Below are 17,853 nucleotides of genomic sequence, written 5' to 3'. Positions count from 1 at the left end.
TTCAATATTTTTTAATGTAACAAAATACAATTGAACAAATCTGTTCTATTTTTTTTTGTACGTTTATATGTACAGTGAGTGTCACTCAAAATCGTACAACATATGTTTTTTTTAATATTATGTAATTATACAGGCAATAATAGGTGATTATATAAAAAATTAAAAGTCATTTTATTAATTGGAACAAAAAATATGTATTTCAACAAAAAAGTTAACAAAACCTAAATTCGTTAAAAAAATATTGATGAAAATTAAAGAACATCACAAAATTCATATTTCACTTAAATTCGTACAATTATATTAAATTATAATTAAAACTTTAAAAATTAAAAAAAATGTTAATAATAAATAATCCTAATACTTTGTAGGGTATCATTTGCTATTTTTTAGTGCCTTTACGATTTTAAATGAAGCGTTGATATTCTGGGCACTGACAGTCTTACTCAATTTTTTTATTTGTGGATAAGGGCAATTAAAATTATACCCAATTTTCTGATATGTAATAGCACACACAATATAAAAATAGCATTTTAAAATATTTCCAAAACATCAACTTTCTAAAACTAATGAATAAAATTTGACTACGATGTGTACGATTTTAAGTGACATTCACTGTAATTGAAAATCAATTAATATTATTTCGAAATATTTATCCTGCTTTAGATTACAAGTATGCTAAATGTTCAATATTTATTGCATGAACCCTAATCATCATTATAAATTCGTCAAAAATATTGTAGATTCAATAATAAAATGATCATCGGTTTAGGGTCCGGCAGAATTTGGTAAAATTGACTATAATTCTTGTTCAGGCTTAATATACTTACACGTAACTTATATACCAATAAAATAATAACGATTGAAGGTTTAATAAAATGTTAATAGATTTATTAGAAAAATATGTATACATATAATAAAAAGTTTTAAAAAACAATAGTTAAATAACTATTATTTAAAAGTTTAGTAAAAAATAGACAAAAAACATAACAAATTAACAAAAATTAGTTTATTCGCTATGTTAGGTAAAACTTCAATTCTTCAATATCGAAATTTCGGATATTGAAAAATTGTTATATAACTTGTTTTCATTAATTTTATTTGTACCTTGAAACAAAATTAATGGAAAAAGCCTTCGTTTTACAAAACAGAAGCGAATATTTATACAAATTTAATAAAAATGTAAAAATAAACAGGAAGATGAAGAAAATTATATACACACAGCCTCAAAATTGAGTAATCACCAGAAATTATTTGATTTTGTTGAATCTAGCCATCGATTGAAATTTAAAAGTTTCGGTTTGTAGGAGATTTGGCTGAATAATAGATTCAGTTCTGAAAAAAAAGAAATGATTTTCATGTTCTTAAAAAATTTAAAAAAAAAATTCAAGGGTGTTTACTCACATTTGTGGCTGTGTGTATCGTTCAATTATTTGATAATGACGCTATTGAATGTTTCATCAGAAACTGAAATCAATAGAATTTGAATTGGAAAACGCAAAATACAAACAAATCCGTATAATATGTTGTATGCCATCATAAAAGGGAACACCACTAATTTGGTACGCCCTAAATAGATTTCTTCCTCATTTATAATCATCCAGATTTGGAACATTAAATTGTTACGTTCCCTTATTATTTCCAGAAGAAACCATCCTAAAATTAAATCCACATAATGTAAAAATTTGGAAATAAAGCGTCCCGCGAATAATGCCAACAGCATTACGCAGTTTACATTTAGTTTATTTGTTGAAGATTTGCAATTATTTGTTGCATGTTGCTGTAAATCCGAAAATGCTGCCTTATTGTTGCTAATTTCGTTGTTTGCGTTCATTTCAATCTGTTGCATTGTTATTGGTTCCTTTGTAGCTGAAATTATTTATTAAATTAATCAATAGGAATTATCTTTATTAATTATCTCAATAATTCTCGCCTTTTATTTCATTTATTTTATTTTTCCGGTTTTTTATTTATTTTTATTAATAATTTTTCAGCTTGAAAGACTTCCTCTCTGATTATTTGTTTATTATTGTTTGAAAATGTTTGACGTTTTATTTTTGATTGAAAGTTTTTGTCATTTGATATGACATAAAATGCAAAGGTTGCTTTTGTTATTTTGTGAATTTTCTTTTCATATTTCCAGAGTTTTCGTTTTTTTTAATGTATTTAAATAAAACTGAACAAATCTGTTCGATTTTTTGGTACATTTATATGTAATTGAAAATCAATTAATATTATTTCGAAATATTTATCCTGCTTTAGATTACAAGTATGCTAAATGTTCAATATTTAGCGCATGAACCGTAATCATCATCATTATAAATTCGTCAAAAATATTGTATGTAGATTCAATAATAAAATGATAATCGGTTTAGGGTCCGGCAGAATTTGATAAAATTGACTATAATTCTTGTTCAGACTTTATATACTTACACGTAACTCATATACCAATAAAATAATAACGGCATTATATTGAAGGTTTTATAAAAAGTTAATAGATTTATTAAAAAAATATGTGTATAATAAAAAGTTTAAAAAACCATAGTTAAATAACTATGGACAAAAAAATATAACAAATTAACAAAAATTAAAATTAGTTTATTCGCTATGTTAGGTAAAACTTCAGTTCTTCAGTATCGAAATCTCGGATATTGAAAAATTGTTATAGGTATAACTTGTTTCCATTAATTTTATTTGTACCTTGAAACAAAATTAATGGAAAAAGCCTTCGTTTTACAAAACAGAAGCGAATATTTATACAAATTTAATAAAAATGTAAAAATAAACAGGAAGATGAAGAAAATTATATACACACAGCCTCAAAATTGAGTAATCACCAGAAATTATTTGATTTTGTTGAATCTAGCCATCGATTGAAATTTAAAAGTTTCGGTTTGTTGGAGATTTGGCTGAATAATAGATTCAGTTCTGAAAAAAAAGAAATGATTTTCATGTTCTTAAAAAATTTAAAAAAAAAATTCAAGGGTGTTTACTCACATTTGTGGCTGTGTGTATCGTTCAATTATTTGATAATGACGCTATTGAATGTTTCATCAGAAACTGAAATCAATAGAATTTGAATTGGAAAACGCAAAATACAAACAAATCCGTATAATATATTGTATGCCATCATAAAAGGGAACATCACTAATTTGGTACGCCCTAAATAGATTTCTTCCTCATTTATAATCATCCAGATTTGGAACATTAAATTGTTACGTTCCCTTATTATTTCCAGAAGAAACCATCCTAAAATTAAATCCACATAATGTAAAAATTTGGAAATAAAGCGTCCCGCCAATAATGCCAACAGCATTACGCAGTTTACATTTAGTTTATTTGTTGAAGATTTGCAATTATTTGTTGCATGTTGCTGTAAATCCGAAAATGCTGCCTTATTGTTGCTAATTTCGTTGTTTGCGTTCATTTCAATCTGTTGCATTGTTATTGGTTCCTTTGTAGCTGAAATTATTTATTAAATTAATCAATAGGAATTATCTTTATTAATTATCTCAATAATTCTCGCCTTTTATTTGATTTATTTTATTTTTCCGGTTTTTTATTTATTTTTATTAATAATTTTTCAGCTTGAAAGACTTCCTCTCTGATTATTTGTTTATTATTGTTTGAAAATGTTTGAAGTTTTATTTTTGATTGAAAGTTTTTGTCATTTGATATGACATAAAATGCAAAGGTTGCTTTTGTTATTTTGTGAATTTTCTTTTCATATTTCCAGAGTTTTCGTTTTTTTTAATGTATTTAAATAAAACTGAACAAATCTGTTCGATTTTTTGGTACATTTATATGTAATTGAAAATCAATTAATATTATTTCGAAATATTTATCCTGCTTTAGATTACAAGTATGCTAAATGTTCAATATTTAGCGCATGAACCGTAATCATCATCATTATAAATTCGTCAAAAATATTGTATGTAGATTCAATAATAAAATGATCATCGGTTTAGGGTCCGGCAGAATTTGATAAAATTGACTATAATTCTTGTTCAGACTTTATATACTTACACGTAACTCATATACCAATAAAATAATAACGGCATTATATTGAAGGTTTTATAAAAAGTTAATAGATTTATTAAAAAAATATGTGTATAATAAAAAGTTTAAAAAACCATAGTTAAATAACTATGGACAAAAAAATATAACAAATTAACAAAAATTAAAATTAGTTTATTCGCTATGTTAGGTAAAACTTCAGTTCTTCAGTATCGAAATCTCGGATATTGAAAAATTGTTATAGGTATAACTTGTTTCCATTAATTTTATTTGTACCTTGAAACAAAATTAATGGAAAAAGCCTTCGTTTTACAAAACAGAAGCGAATATTTATACAAATTTAATAAAAATGTAAAAATAAACAGGAAGATGAAGAAAATTATATACACACAGCCTCAAAATTGAGTAATCACCAGAAATTATTTGATTTTGTTGAATCTAGCCATCGATTGAAATTTAAAAGTTTCGGTTTGTTGGAGATTTGGCTGAATAATAGATTCAGTTCTGAAAAAAAAGAAATGATTTTCATGTTCTTAAAAAATTTAAAAAAAAAATTCAAGGGTGTTTACTCACATTTGTGGCTGTGTGTATCGTTCAATTATTTGATAATGACGCTGAATGTCTCATCAGAAACTGAAATCAATAGAATTTGAATTGGAAAACGCAAAATACAAACAAATCCGTATAATATGTTGTATGCCATCATAAAAGGGAACATCACTAATTTGGTACGCCCTAAATAGATTTCTTCCTCATTTATAATCATCCAGATTTGGAACATTAAATTGTTACGTTCCCTTATTATTTCCAGAAGAAACCATCCTAAAATTAAATCCACATAATGTAAAAATTTGGAAATAAAGCGTCCCGCCAATAATGCCAACAGCATTACGCAGTTTACATTTAGTTTATTTGTTGAAGATTTGCAATTATTTGTTGCATGTTGCTGTAAATCCGAAAATGCTGCCTTATTGTTGCTAATTTCGTTGTTTGCGTTCATTTCAATCTGTTGCATTGTTATTGGTTCCTTTGTAGCTGAAATTATTTATTAAATTAATCAATAGGAATTATCTTTATTAATTATCACAATAATTCTCGCCTTTTATTTGATTTATTTTATTTTTCCCGTTTTTTATTTATTTTTATTAATAATTTTTCAGCTTGAAAAACTTCCTCTCTGATTATTTGTTTATTTTTGTTTGAAAATTTTTGAAGTTTTATTTTTGATTGAAAATTTTTGTCATTTGATATGACATAAAAAGCAAAGGTTGCTTTTGTTATTTTGTGAAAATTATTTTCATATTTCCAGAGTTTTCCAACTGAACAAATCTATTCGATTTTTTGTACATTTATATGTAATTGAAAAGCAATTAATGTTATTTCGAAATATTTATCGTAATTTAATGAAATTTTAATGAAAAATAAAACTTGCGAATATTTTCACTTTCAAATTGAATTGCGGAAAAACTAGCTTATTTCGAAGTTTTTCCGCAATTCAATTTGAAAGTGAAAATATTCGCAAGTTTTATTAAAAATCTTTAATCAGAAAAAAATATTGTAGATTCAATAATAAAATGATCGGTTTAAGGTCCGGCAGAATTTGGTAAATTTGACTATAATTCTGGTTCAGTCTTTATATACTTACCCGTAACTCATATACCAATAAAATAATAACGACATTATATTGAAGGTTTTATAAAAAGTTAATAGATTTATTAAAAAAATATGTATATAATAAAAAGTTTAAAAAACCATAGTTAAATAACTATGGACAAAAAACATAACAAATTAACAAAAATTAAAATTAGTTTATTCGCTATGTTAGGTAAAACGGATATTGAAAAATTGTTATATAACTTGTTTTCATTAATTTTATTTATACTTTGAAATAAAATTAATGAAAAAAGCCTTTGTTTTACAAAACAGAAGCGAATATTTAAACAAATTTAATAAAAATGTAAAAATAAACAGGAAGATGAAGAAAGTTATGTACACACAGCCTCAACATTGAGTAAACACCAGAAATTATTTGATTTTGTTTAATCTATCCATCGATTAAAATTTAAAAGTTTCGGTCTGTTGGCTGAACAATAGATTCGGTTCTGAAAAAAAAAGATTTAAGTCAGACTATGATTTTCATGATCTTAAAAAATTAAAAAAAAAATCACTGGTGTTTACTTACTTTTGTGGCTGTGTGTATCGTTCAATTATTTGATAATGAAGCTATTGAATGTTTCATCAGAAACTGAAATCAATAGAATTTGAATCGGAAAACGCAAAATACAAATAACTCCGTATAATATGTTGAACGCCATCATAAAAGGGAACATCACTAATTTGGTACGCCCTAAATAGATTTCTTCGTCATTTATAGTCATCCAGATTTGGAACATTAAATTGTTACGTTCCCTTATTATTTCCAGAAGAAACCATCCTAAAATTAAATCCACATAATGTAAACATTTGGAAATAAAGCGCCCCGCGATTAATGCCAATATCATTACGCAGTTTACATTTAGTTTATTAGTTGAAGATTTGCAATTATTTGTTGCATGTTGATGTAAATCCGAAAATGCTGCCTTATTGTTGCTAATTTCGTTGTTTGCTTTCATTTCGATCTGTTGCATTTTTATTGGTTCCTTTGTAGCTGAAATTATTTATTAAATTAATCAATAGGAATTATCTTTATTAATGATCTCAATAATTCTCGCCTTTTATTTGATTTATTTTATTTTTCCCGTTTTTTATTTATTTTTATTAATTTTTCAGCTTCTTCTCTGATTATTTGTTTATTTTTGTTTGAAAATTTTTGAAGTTTTATTTTTGTTTGAAAATATTTGTCATTTGATATGACATAAAAAGCAAAGGTTGCTTTTGTCATTTTGTGAAATTTATTTTCATATTTCCAGAGTTTTCAATTTTTTAATGTATTTGAATACAATTGGACAAATCTGTTCGATTTTTTTGTACATTTATATGTAATTGAAAAGCAATTAATACTATTTTGAAATATTTATCGTAATTTAATGAAATTTTAATGAAAAGTAGCAGAAATAAGAAATTTTTCCGCAACTCGATTTGAAAGTGAAAATATTCTCATGTGTAATTAAAAAATACATCCTAACGAATTGAATTGCTGAGTAACCTCCAACTTTCTTTTGGAAAACACTACTTTATTTGATTTTTTTCCTTTTTTGTTTTTATTTACTCACACTCAAATACAGAGAGATGAAAAGAAAGAACGAACTTACATGTGGTAGAGGGGGGGGGAGGTTATTATAGATGAAATATATAAAAAATAAGACTTAAACTAAATATTAAAATTGAATATTTTGCCATAGATTCATTAATTTTGTGGTCTCATAAATCATTTTAATCAGCTTTATCATCAGCATCGGGTTTAGAAGAATTATCACCAGCTGGTGGCTGAGTAGTTTGGGGCTGGTTAGGAGCCGTTGGTTGTGGGGCGCCAGATGGACCTGGAGGTGGTGGTCCACTGCCGGTTACAGCTGGCAATGGTTGTTGTGGCGGCGGTAATGGATGGCCAGCAGGAGGTGCACTGGGTGGCGGCTGTTGTTGGCCATAGACATCGTGAGGTGGCATGTGACCAGGTGGAGGTAAACCTGGACCGCCTTGCTGTCCTGGTGGTAGTTGTGGTCCAGAATGTTCACCATAGTGTATTGGAGGCTGTAGTGGCGGTGCTGCGCCATTATGTTGTGGTGGTGGTCGAGAGTTCATGTAATGTGAGCCGGGAGGTGGTGGGCCATAGGGTTGTTGATAGTGAGAGTATGGTGGATATTGACCGTATGCTTGCTGAGGCGGTGGTGGATGTGCTCCATACTGTGGCTGATAGTAGGGCGAACGTGTAGGACCAGTAGGTGGTGGACCATATTGCGGATAAGCCCCATGCGGTGGCATTCCGCCCATAGCTTGATGAGGTTGCATGTGAGGGGGCAAATGAGTTGGTGGCGGTGGTCCGCCATGCTGTTGTGGAGGATGATGAGCATGCATGGGAGGCATGTTAGAAGGAGGAATTTGCTGTTGCGTTGGAGGCGGACCAGCTGCTGATGAAGGTGGTACATGTTGAGCGGCTGGTGGTGGTACATTAGGGCCTCCGGTGGGAGGAGCTGCAGTTATAGTTGATGGTGGTGGTGCTCCACCCACTGAATGTGCAGGACCTTGTGTGGCTGGCACTGGCTGTTCCACAGCAGGTGTAGTTGGTGGTGGTTGTTGTGGGGTTGCAGTTGCTGTTGTTGTGTAATTATAACAGGTGGATTCTTTGTTCCTTTAGGTTTTGTATGCTCTTTGACATTTTCAGCCTTGTGCCCCTTAACCACTTCCATTGCTTTGTGTTCCACTTTAGGTGGCGGTATAGGAGCTGTAGGTTTAGCTGGCGGCTCTATGTCCATAGGTTCTGGATCCGTTTTACTACCCGATTCATGAGGCGGTTTTGTTTGAGTAGCAGAAGGTGCTGTTGGTGGTGGTGCTACGCCACTTGCAGCTTCCTTTTTTGCCTCTGCCGTTAAAGAACCCGGGGCAGCTGCTCCCGCCAGAGCACCACCTACAGTTGACTTATTGGCTGCTGCAGTAGGGTCATCAATTAGACGTTGTCGCTCTCGTTTCATTTCTTCATACATCTTTTGTACCATCTTTTGGAAGGTTTCATCATCGACGGCCGGTTTATAATGACGCTTCAGTTTCTCCTGAAAGTCTACGCTAGACTCCATCAAACGTTGCTTTTTGGTTTCGAATTTTTCGTCCTTTTGTTGCAATTCTGCTTCGAGTTTCGTTTGATGCATGGCTAAAGAACTGACTTGCCTCTTGAGTACTTGCATCGCAGACTATTTCGTTGATTAAACGATGATTGCGCAAATATCTAGCATACGGAAAATTTTTTAAAGATTAACCAACATCATGATCTTCCTCATCATCTGCAGGTTGTATATCAATGCGTCTTTCCTGCTGACCTTTACCACAACTACATACATTCTCGAAGGAGTCTCATAGACATCTCCATCTGCCTTGGTCTTGCTCTGGGCTGCCAAAAATGCCAAATATACCGGCGAGCTATGATAAGCTTTTAAATTCTTCTCATACTCTGCCTTGTCTGATTTATATAAAAAAAAATAGCTTTAACAGTTTATTTTATGTATGTAAGTATATGTATTTGATTTATTTCTCACATTTTTATAAATAATTTTTCAGCTTGTTTTTTCAGATAAGTTATTTTTTTATTTGATAATTTTTGACATTTGATATGACATAAAAAGCAGAGTTTGCTCTTGTTATTTTGTGGAATTTATTTTCATATTTTCAGAGTTTTCAATATTTTTTAATGTAACAAAATACAATTGAACAAATCCAAGGCGTATTAACAAGGTGAGTGCATAAAATCAGCTGTTTCTTAATTCGCTGTGGTTTTATGTACACTATATGTCAAACCAAGGCGTATTAACAAGGTGAGTGCGTCCCGGCAACAAATACAACAATGCAAAAACAACAGGCAATTTGTTTTTGATAAAATGTACGGTAAATGTCAAAATCAAGGCGAATTAAAATATTACTATGTTATTTACAATAACAAATGTAAACATAAACAAAGTTTGACATATAGTGTACATAAAACCACAGCGAATTAAGAAACAGCTGATTTTATGCACTCACCTTGTTAATACGCCTTGTGTCAAACTTTGTTTATGTTTACATTTGTTATTGTAAATAACATAGTAATATTTTAATTCGCCTTGATTTTGACATTTACCGTACATTTTAACAAAAACAAATTGCCTGTTGTTTTTGCATTGTTGTATTTGTTGCCGGGACGCACTCACCTTGTTAATACGCCTTGAACAAATCTGTTCTATTTTTTTTTGTACGTTTATATGTACAGTGAGTGTCACTCAAAATCGTACAACATATGTTTTTTTTAATATTATGTAATTATACAGGCAATAATAGGTGATTATATAAAAAATTAAAAGTCATTTTATTAATTGGAACAAAAAATATGTATTTCAACAAAAAAGTTAACAAAACCTAAATTCGTTAAAAAAATATTGATGAAAATTAAAGAACATCACAAAATTCATATTTCACTTAAATTCGTACAATTATATTAAATTATAATTAAAACTTTAAAAATTAAAAAAAATGTTAATAATAAATAATCCTAATACTTTGTAGGGTATCATTTGCTATTTTTTAGTGCCTTTACGATTTTAAATGAAGCGTTGATATTCTGGGCACTGACAGTCTTACTCAATTTTTTTATTTGTGGATAAGGGCAATTAAAATTATACCCAATTTTCTGATATGTAATAGCACACACAATATAAAAATAGCATTTTAAAATATTTCCAAAACATCAACTTTCTAAAACTAATGAATAAAATTTGACTACGATGTGTACGATTTTAAGTGACATTCACTGTAATTGAAAATCAATTAATATTATTTCGAAATATTTATCCTGCTTTAGATTACAAGTATGCTAAATGTTCAATATTTATTGCATGAACCCTAATCATCATTATAAATTCGTCAAAAATATTGTAGATTCAATAATAAAATGATCATCGGTTTAGGGTCCGGCAGAATTTGGTAAAATTGACTATAATTCTTGTTCAGGCTTAATATACTTACACGTAACTTATATACCAATAAAATAATAACGATTGAAGGTTTAATAAAATGTTAATAGATTTATTAGAAAAATATGTATACATATAATAAAAAGTTTTAAAAAACAATAGTTAAATAACTATTATTTAAAAGTTTAGTAAAAAATAGACAAAAAACATAACAAATTAACAAAAATTAGTTTATTCGCTATGTTAGGTAAAACTTCAATTCTTCAATATCGAAATTTCGGATATTGAAAAATTGTTATATAACTTGTTTTCATTAATTTTATTTGTACCTTGAAACAAAATTAATGGAAAAAGCCTTCGTTTTACAAAACAGAAGCGAATATTTATACAAATTTAATAAAAATGTAAAAATAAACAGGAAGATGAAGAAAATTATATACACACAGCCTCAAAATTGAGTAATCACCAGAAATTATTTGATTTTCTTGAATCTAGCCATCGATTGAAATTTAAAAGTTTCGGTTTGTTGGAGATTTGGCTGAATAATAGATTCAGTTCTGAAAAAAAAGAAATGATTTTCATGTTCTTAAAAAATTTAAAAAAAAAATTCAAGGGTGTTTACTCACATTTGTGGCTGTGTGTATCGTTCAATTATTTGATAATGACGCTATTGAATGTTTCATCAGAAACTGAAATCAATAGAATTTGAATTGGAAAACGCAAAATACAAACAAATCCGTATAATATATTGTATGCCATCATAAAAGGGAACATCACTAATTTGGTACGCCCTAAATAGATTTCTTCCTCATTTATAATCATCCAGATTTGGAACATTAAATTGTTACGTTCCCTTATTATTTCCAGAAGAAACCATCCTAAAATTAAATCCACATAATGTAAAAATTTGGAAATAAAGCGTCCCGCGAATAATGCCAACAGCATTACGCAGTTTACATTTAGTTTATTTGTTGAAGATTTGCAATTATTTGTTGCATGTTGCTGTAAATCCGAAAATGCTGCCTTATTGTTGCTAATTTCGTTGTTTGCGTTCATTTCAATCTGTTGCATTGTTATTGGTTCCTTTGTAGCTGAAATTATTTATTAAATTAATCAATAGGAATTATCTTTATTAATTATCTCAATAATTCTCGCCTTTTATTTGATTTATTTTATTTTTCCGGTTTTTTATTTATTTTTATTAATAATTTTTCAGCTTGAAAGACTTCCTCTCTGATTATTTGTTTATTATTGTTTGAAAATGTTTGAAGTTTTATTTTTGATTGAAAGTTTTTGTCATTTGATATGACATAAAATGCAAAGGTTGCTTTTGTTATTTTGTGAATTTTCTTTTCATATTTCCAGAGTTTTCGTTTTTTTTAATGTATTTAAATAAAACTGAACAAATCTGTTCGATTTTTTGGTACATTTATATGTAATTGAAAATCAATTAATATTATTTCGAAATATTTATCCTGCTTTAGATTACAAGTATGCTAAATGTTCAATATTTAGCGCATGAACCGTAATCATCATCATTATAAATTCGTCAAAAATATTGTATGTAGATTCAATAATAAAATGATCATCGGTTTAGGGTCCGGCAGAATTTGATAAAATTGACTATAATTCTTGTTCAGACTTTATATACTTACACGTAACTCATATACCAATAAAATAATAACGGCATTATATTGAAGGTTTTATAAAAAGTTAATAGATTTATTAAAAAAATATGTGTATAATAAAAAGTTTAAAAAACCATAGTTAAATAACTATGGACAAAAAAATATAACAAATTAACAAAAATTAAAATTAGTTTATTCGCTATGTTAGGTAAAACTTCAGTTCTTCAGTATCGAAATCTCGGATATTGAAAAATTGTTATAGGTATAACTTGTTTCCATTAATTTTATTTGTACCTTGAAACAAAATTAATGGAAAAAGCCTTCGTTTTACAAAACAGAAGCGAATATTTATACAAATTTAATAAAAATGTAAAAATAAACAGGAAGATGAAGAAAATTATATACACACAGCCTCAAAATTGAGTAATCACCAGAAATTATTTGATTTTGTTGAATCTAGCCATCGATTGAAATTTAAAAGTTTCGGTTTGTTGGAGATTTGGCTGAATAATAGATTCAGTTCTGAAAAAAAAGAAATGATTTTCATGTTCTTAAAAAATTTAAAAAAAAAATTCAAGGGTGTTTACTCACATTTGTGGCTGTGTGTATCGTTCAATTATTTGATAATGACGCTGAATGTCTCATCAGAAACTGAAATCAATAGAATTTGAATTGGAAAACGCAAAATACAAACAAATCCGTATAATATGTTGTATGCCATCATAAAAGGGAACATCACTAATTTGGTACGCCCTAAATAGATTTCTTCCTCATTTATAATCATCCAGATTTGGAACATTAAATTGTTACGTTCCCTTATTATTTCCAGAAGAAACCATCCTAAAATTAAATCCACATAATGTAAAAATTTGGAAATAAAGCGTCCCGCCAATAATGCCAACAGCATTACGCAGTTTACATTTAGTTTATTTGTTGAAGATTTGCAATTATTTGTTGCATGTTGCTGTAAATCCGAAAATGCTGCCTTATTGTTGCTAATTTCGTTGTTTGCGTTCATTTCAATCTGTTGCATTGTTATTGGTTCCTTTGTAGCTGAAATTATTTATTAAATTAATCAATAGGAATTATCTTTATTAATTATCACAATAATTCTCGCCTTTTATTTGATTTATTTTATTTTTCCCGTTTTTTATTTATTTTTATTAATAATTTTTCAGCTTGAAAAACTTCCTCTCTGATTATTTGTTTATTTTTGTTTGAAAATTTTTGAAGTTTTATTTTTGATTGAAAATTTTTGTCATTTGATATGACATAAAAAGCAAAGGTTGCTTTTGTTATTTTGTGAAAATTATTTTCATATTTCCAGAGTTTTCCAACTGAACAAATCTATTCGATTTTTTGTACATTTATATGTAATTGAAAAGCAATTAATGTTATTTCGAAATATTTATCGTAATTTAATGAAATTTTAATGAAAAATAAAACTTGCGAATATTTTCACTTTCAAATTGAATTGCGGAAAAACTAGCTTATTTCGAAGTTTTTCCGCAATTCAATTTGAAAGTGAAAATATTCGCAAGTTTTATTAAAAATCTTTAATCAGAAAAAAATATTGTAGATTCAATAATAAAATGATCGGTTTAAGGTCCGGCAGAATTTGGTAAATTTGACTATAATTCTGGTTCAGTCTTTATATACTTACCCGTAACTCATATACCAATAAAATAATAACGACATTATATTGAAGGTTTTATAAAAAGTTAATAGATTTATTAAAAAAATATGTATATAATAAAAAGTTTAAAAAACCATAGTTAAATAACTATGGACAAAAAACATAACAAATTAACAAAAATTAAAATTAGTTTATTCGCTATGTTAGGTAAAACGGATATTGAAAAATTGTTATATAACTTGTTTTCATTAATTTTATTTATACTTTGAAATAAAATTAATGAAAAAAGCCTTTGTTTTACAAAACAGAAGCGAATATTTAAACAAATTTAATAAAAATGTAAAAATAAACAGGAAGATGAAGAAAGTTATGTACACACAGCCTCAACATTGAGTAAACACCAGAAATTATTTGATTTTGTTTAATCTATCCATCGATTAAAATTTAAAAGTTTCGGTCTGTTGGCTGAACAATAGATTCGGTTCTGAAAAAAAAAGATTTAAGTCAGACTATGATTTTCATGATCTTAAAAAATTAAAAAAAAAATCACTGGTGTTTACTTACTTTTGTGGCTGTGTGTATCGTTCAATTATTTGATAATGAAGCTATTGAATGTTTCATCAGAAACTGAAATCAATAGAATTTGAATCGGAAAACGCAAAATACAAATAACTCCGTATAATATGTTGAACGCCATCATAAAAGGGAACATCACTAATTTGGTACGCCCTAAATAGATTTCTTCGTCATTTATAGTCATCCAGATTTGGAACATTAAATTGTTACGTTCCCTTATTATTTCCAGAAGAAACCATCCTAAAATTAAATCCACATAATGTAAACATTTGGAAATAAAGCGCCCCGCGATTAATGCCAATATCATTACGCAGTTTACATTTAGTTTATTAGTTGAAGATTTGCAATTATTTGTTGCATGTTGATGTAAATCCGAAAATGCTGCCTTATTGTTGCTAATTTCGTTGTTTGCTTTCATTTCGATCTGTTGCATTTTTATTGGTTCCTTTGTAGCTGAAATTATTTATTAAATTAATCAATAGGAATTATCTTTATTAATGATCTCAATAATTCTCGCCTTTTATTTGATTTATTTTATTTTTCCCGTTTTTTATTTATTTTTATTAATTTTTCAGCTTCTTCTCTGATTATTTGTTTATTTTTGTTTGAAAATTTTTGAAGTTTTATTTTTGTTTGAAAATATTTGTCATTTGATATGACATAAAAAGCAAAGGTTGCTTTTGTCATTTTGTGAAATTTATTTTCATATTTCCAGAGTTTTCAATTTTTTAATGTATTTGAATACAATTGGACAAATCTGTTCGATTTTTTTGTACATTTATATGTAATTGAAAAGCAATTAATACTATTATGAAATATTTATCGTAATTTAATGAAATTTTAATGAAAAGTAGCAGAAATAAGGAATTTTTCCGCAACTCGATTTGAAAGTGAAAATATTCTCATGTGTAATTAAAAAATACATCCTAACGAATTGAATTGCTGAGTAACCTCCAACTTTCTTTTGGAAAACACTACTTTATTTGATTTTTTTCCTTTTTTGTTTTTATTTACTCACACTCAAATACAGAGAGATGAAAAGAAAGAACGAACTTACATGTGGTAGAGGGGGGGGGAGGTTATTATAGATGAAATATATAAAAAATAAGACTTAAACTAAATATTAAAATTGAATATTTTGCCATAGATTCATTAATTTTGTGGTCTCATAAATCATTTTAATCAGCTTTATCATCAGCATCGGGTTTAGAAGAATTATCACCAGCTGGTGGCTGAGTAGTTTGGGGCTGGTTAGGAGCCGTTGGTTGTGGGGCGCCAGATGGACCTGGAGGTGGTGGTCCACTGCCGGTTACAGCTGGCAATGGTTGTTGTGGCGGCGGTAATGGATGGCCAGCAGGAGGTGCACCGGGTGGCGGCTGTTGTTGGCCATAGACATCGTGAGGTGGCATGTGACCAGGTGGAGGTAAACCTGGACCGCCTTGCTGTCCTGGTGGTAGTTGTGGTCCAGAATGTTCACCATAGTGTATTGGAGGCTGTAGTGGCGGTGCTGCGCCATTATGTTGTGGTGGTGGTCGAGAGTTCATGTAATGTGAGCCGGGAGGTGGTGGGCCATAGGGTTGTTGATAGTGAGAGTATGGTGGATATTGACCGTATGCTTGCTGAGGCGGTGGTGGATGTGCTCCATACTGTGGCTGATAGTAGGGCGAACGTGTAGGACCAGTAGGTGGTGGACCATATTGCGGATAAGCCCCATGCGGTGGCATTCCGCCCATAGCTTGATGAGGTTGCATGTGAGGGGGCAAATGAGTTGGTGGCGGTGGTCCGCCATGCTGTTGTGGAGGATGATGAGCATGCATGGGAGGCATGTTAGAAGGAGGAATTTGCTGTTGCGTTGGAGGCGGACCAGCTGCTGATGAAGGTGGTACATGTTGAGCGGCTGGTGGTGGTACATTAGGGCCTCCGGTGGGAGGAGCTGCAGTTATAGTTGATGGTGGTGGTGCTCCACCTACTGAATGTGCAGGACCTTGTGTGGCTGGCACTGGCTGTTCCACAGCAGGTGTAGTTGGTGGTGGTTGTTGTGGGGGTTGCAGTTGCTGTTGTTGTGTAATTATAACAGGTGGATTCTTTGTTCCTTTAGGTTTTGTATGCTCTTTGACATTTTCAGCCTTGTGCCCCTTAACCACTTCCATTGCTTTGTGTTCCACTTTAGGTGGCGGTATAGGAGCTGTAGGTTTAGCTGGCGGCTCTATGTCCATAGGTTCTGGATCCGTTTTACTACCCGATTCATGAGGCGGTTTTGTTTGAGTAGCAGAAGGTGCTGTTGGTGGTGGTGCTACGCCACTTGCAGCTTCCTTTTTTGCCTCTGCCGTTAAAGAACCCGGGGCAGCTGCTCCCGCCAGAGCACCACCTACAGTTGACTTATTGGCTGCTGCAGTAGGGTCATCAATTAGACGTTGTCGCTCTCGTTTCATTTCTTCATACATCTTTTGTACCATCTTTTGGAAGGTTTCATCATCGACGGCCGGTTTATAATGACGCTTCAGTTTCTCCTGAAAGTCTACGCTAGACTCCATCAAACGTTGCTTTTTGGTTTCGAATTTTTCGTCCTTTTGTTGCAATTCTGCTTCGAGTTTCGTTTGATGCATGGCTAAAGAACTGACTTGCCTCTTGAGTACTTGCATCGCAGACTATTTCGTTGATTAAACGATGATTGCGCAAATATCTAGCATACGGAAAATTTTTTAAAGATTAACCAACATCATGATCTTCCTCATCATCTGCAGGTTGTATATCAATGCGTCTTTCCTGCTGACCTTTACCACAACTACATACATTCTCGAAGGAGTCTCATAGACATCTCCATCTGCCTTGGTCTTGCTCTGGGCTGCCAAAAATGCCAAATATACCGGCGAGCTATGATAAGCTTTTAAATTCTTCTCATACTCTGCCTTGTCTGATTTATATAAAAAAAAATAGCTTTAACAGTTTATTTTATGTATGTAAGTATATGTATTTGATTTATTTCTCACATTTTTATAAATAATTTTTCAGCTTGTTTTTTCAGATAAGTTATTTTTTTATTTGATAATTTTTGACATTTGATATGACATAAAAAGCAGAGTTTGCTCTTGTTATTTTGTGGAATTTATTTTCATATTTTCAGAGTTTTCAATATTTTTTAATGTAACAAAATACAATTGAACAAATCTGTTCTATTTTTTTTTGTACGTTTATATGTATGTAATTGAAAATCAATTAATATTATTTCGAAATATTTATCCTGCTTTAGATTACAAGTATGCTAAATGTTCAATATTTATTGCATGAACCCTAATCATCATTATAAATTCGTCAAAAATATTGTAGATTCAATAATAAAATGATCATCGGTTTAGGGTCCGGCAGAATTTGGTAAAATTGACTATAATTCTTGTTCAGGCTTAATATA

The 17,853-nt window shown here is 29.9% G+C and overlaps 1 protein-coding gene and 1 pseudogene across 1 annotated transcript; both read right to left on the bottom strand.

The window, feature by feature from the left end:
• Positions 1 to 7,166: 7,166 nt before the first annotated feature.
• On the bottom strand, positions 7,167 to 13,265 carry LOC135956564 (uncharacterized; annotated as a pseudogene).
• A 2,137-nt stretch (positions 13,266 to 15,402) lies between these two features.
• On the bottom strand, positions 15,403 to 17,564 carry LOC135957578 (proline-rich protein 2-like). The gene is made up of 2 exons (XM_065508355.1): positions 17,435 to 17,564; positions 15,403 to 17,358 (listed from the first exon to the last, which is right to left on the bottom strand). Exon 2 carries the CDS (start codon positions 17,084 to 17,086, stop codon positions 15,623 to 15,625), a length of 1,464 nt encoding a protein of 487 aa, XP_065364427.1. The 5' UTR covers positions 17,087 to 17,358; positions 17,435 to 17,564; the 3' UTR covers positions 15,403 to 15,622.
• Positions 17,565 to 17,853: the final 289 nt, after the last annotated feature.

Source organism: Calliphora vicina, chromosome 4, assembly GCF_958450345.1.
Source record: "Calliphora vicina chromosome 4, idCalVici1.1, whole genome shotgun sequence".
Classification (NCBI taxonomy): Eukaryota; Metazoa; Arthropoda; class Insecta; order Diptera; family Calliphoridae; genus Calliphora; species Calliphora vicina.
The sequence above is the reverse complement of the archived record's forward strand: the minus strand, read 5'-3'. Positions and strand labels throughout refer to the sequence as shown.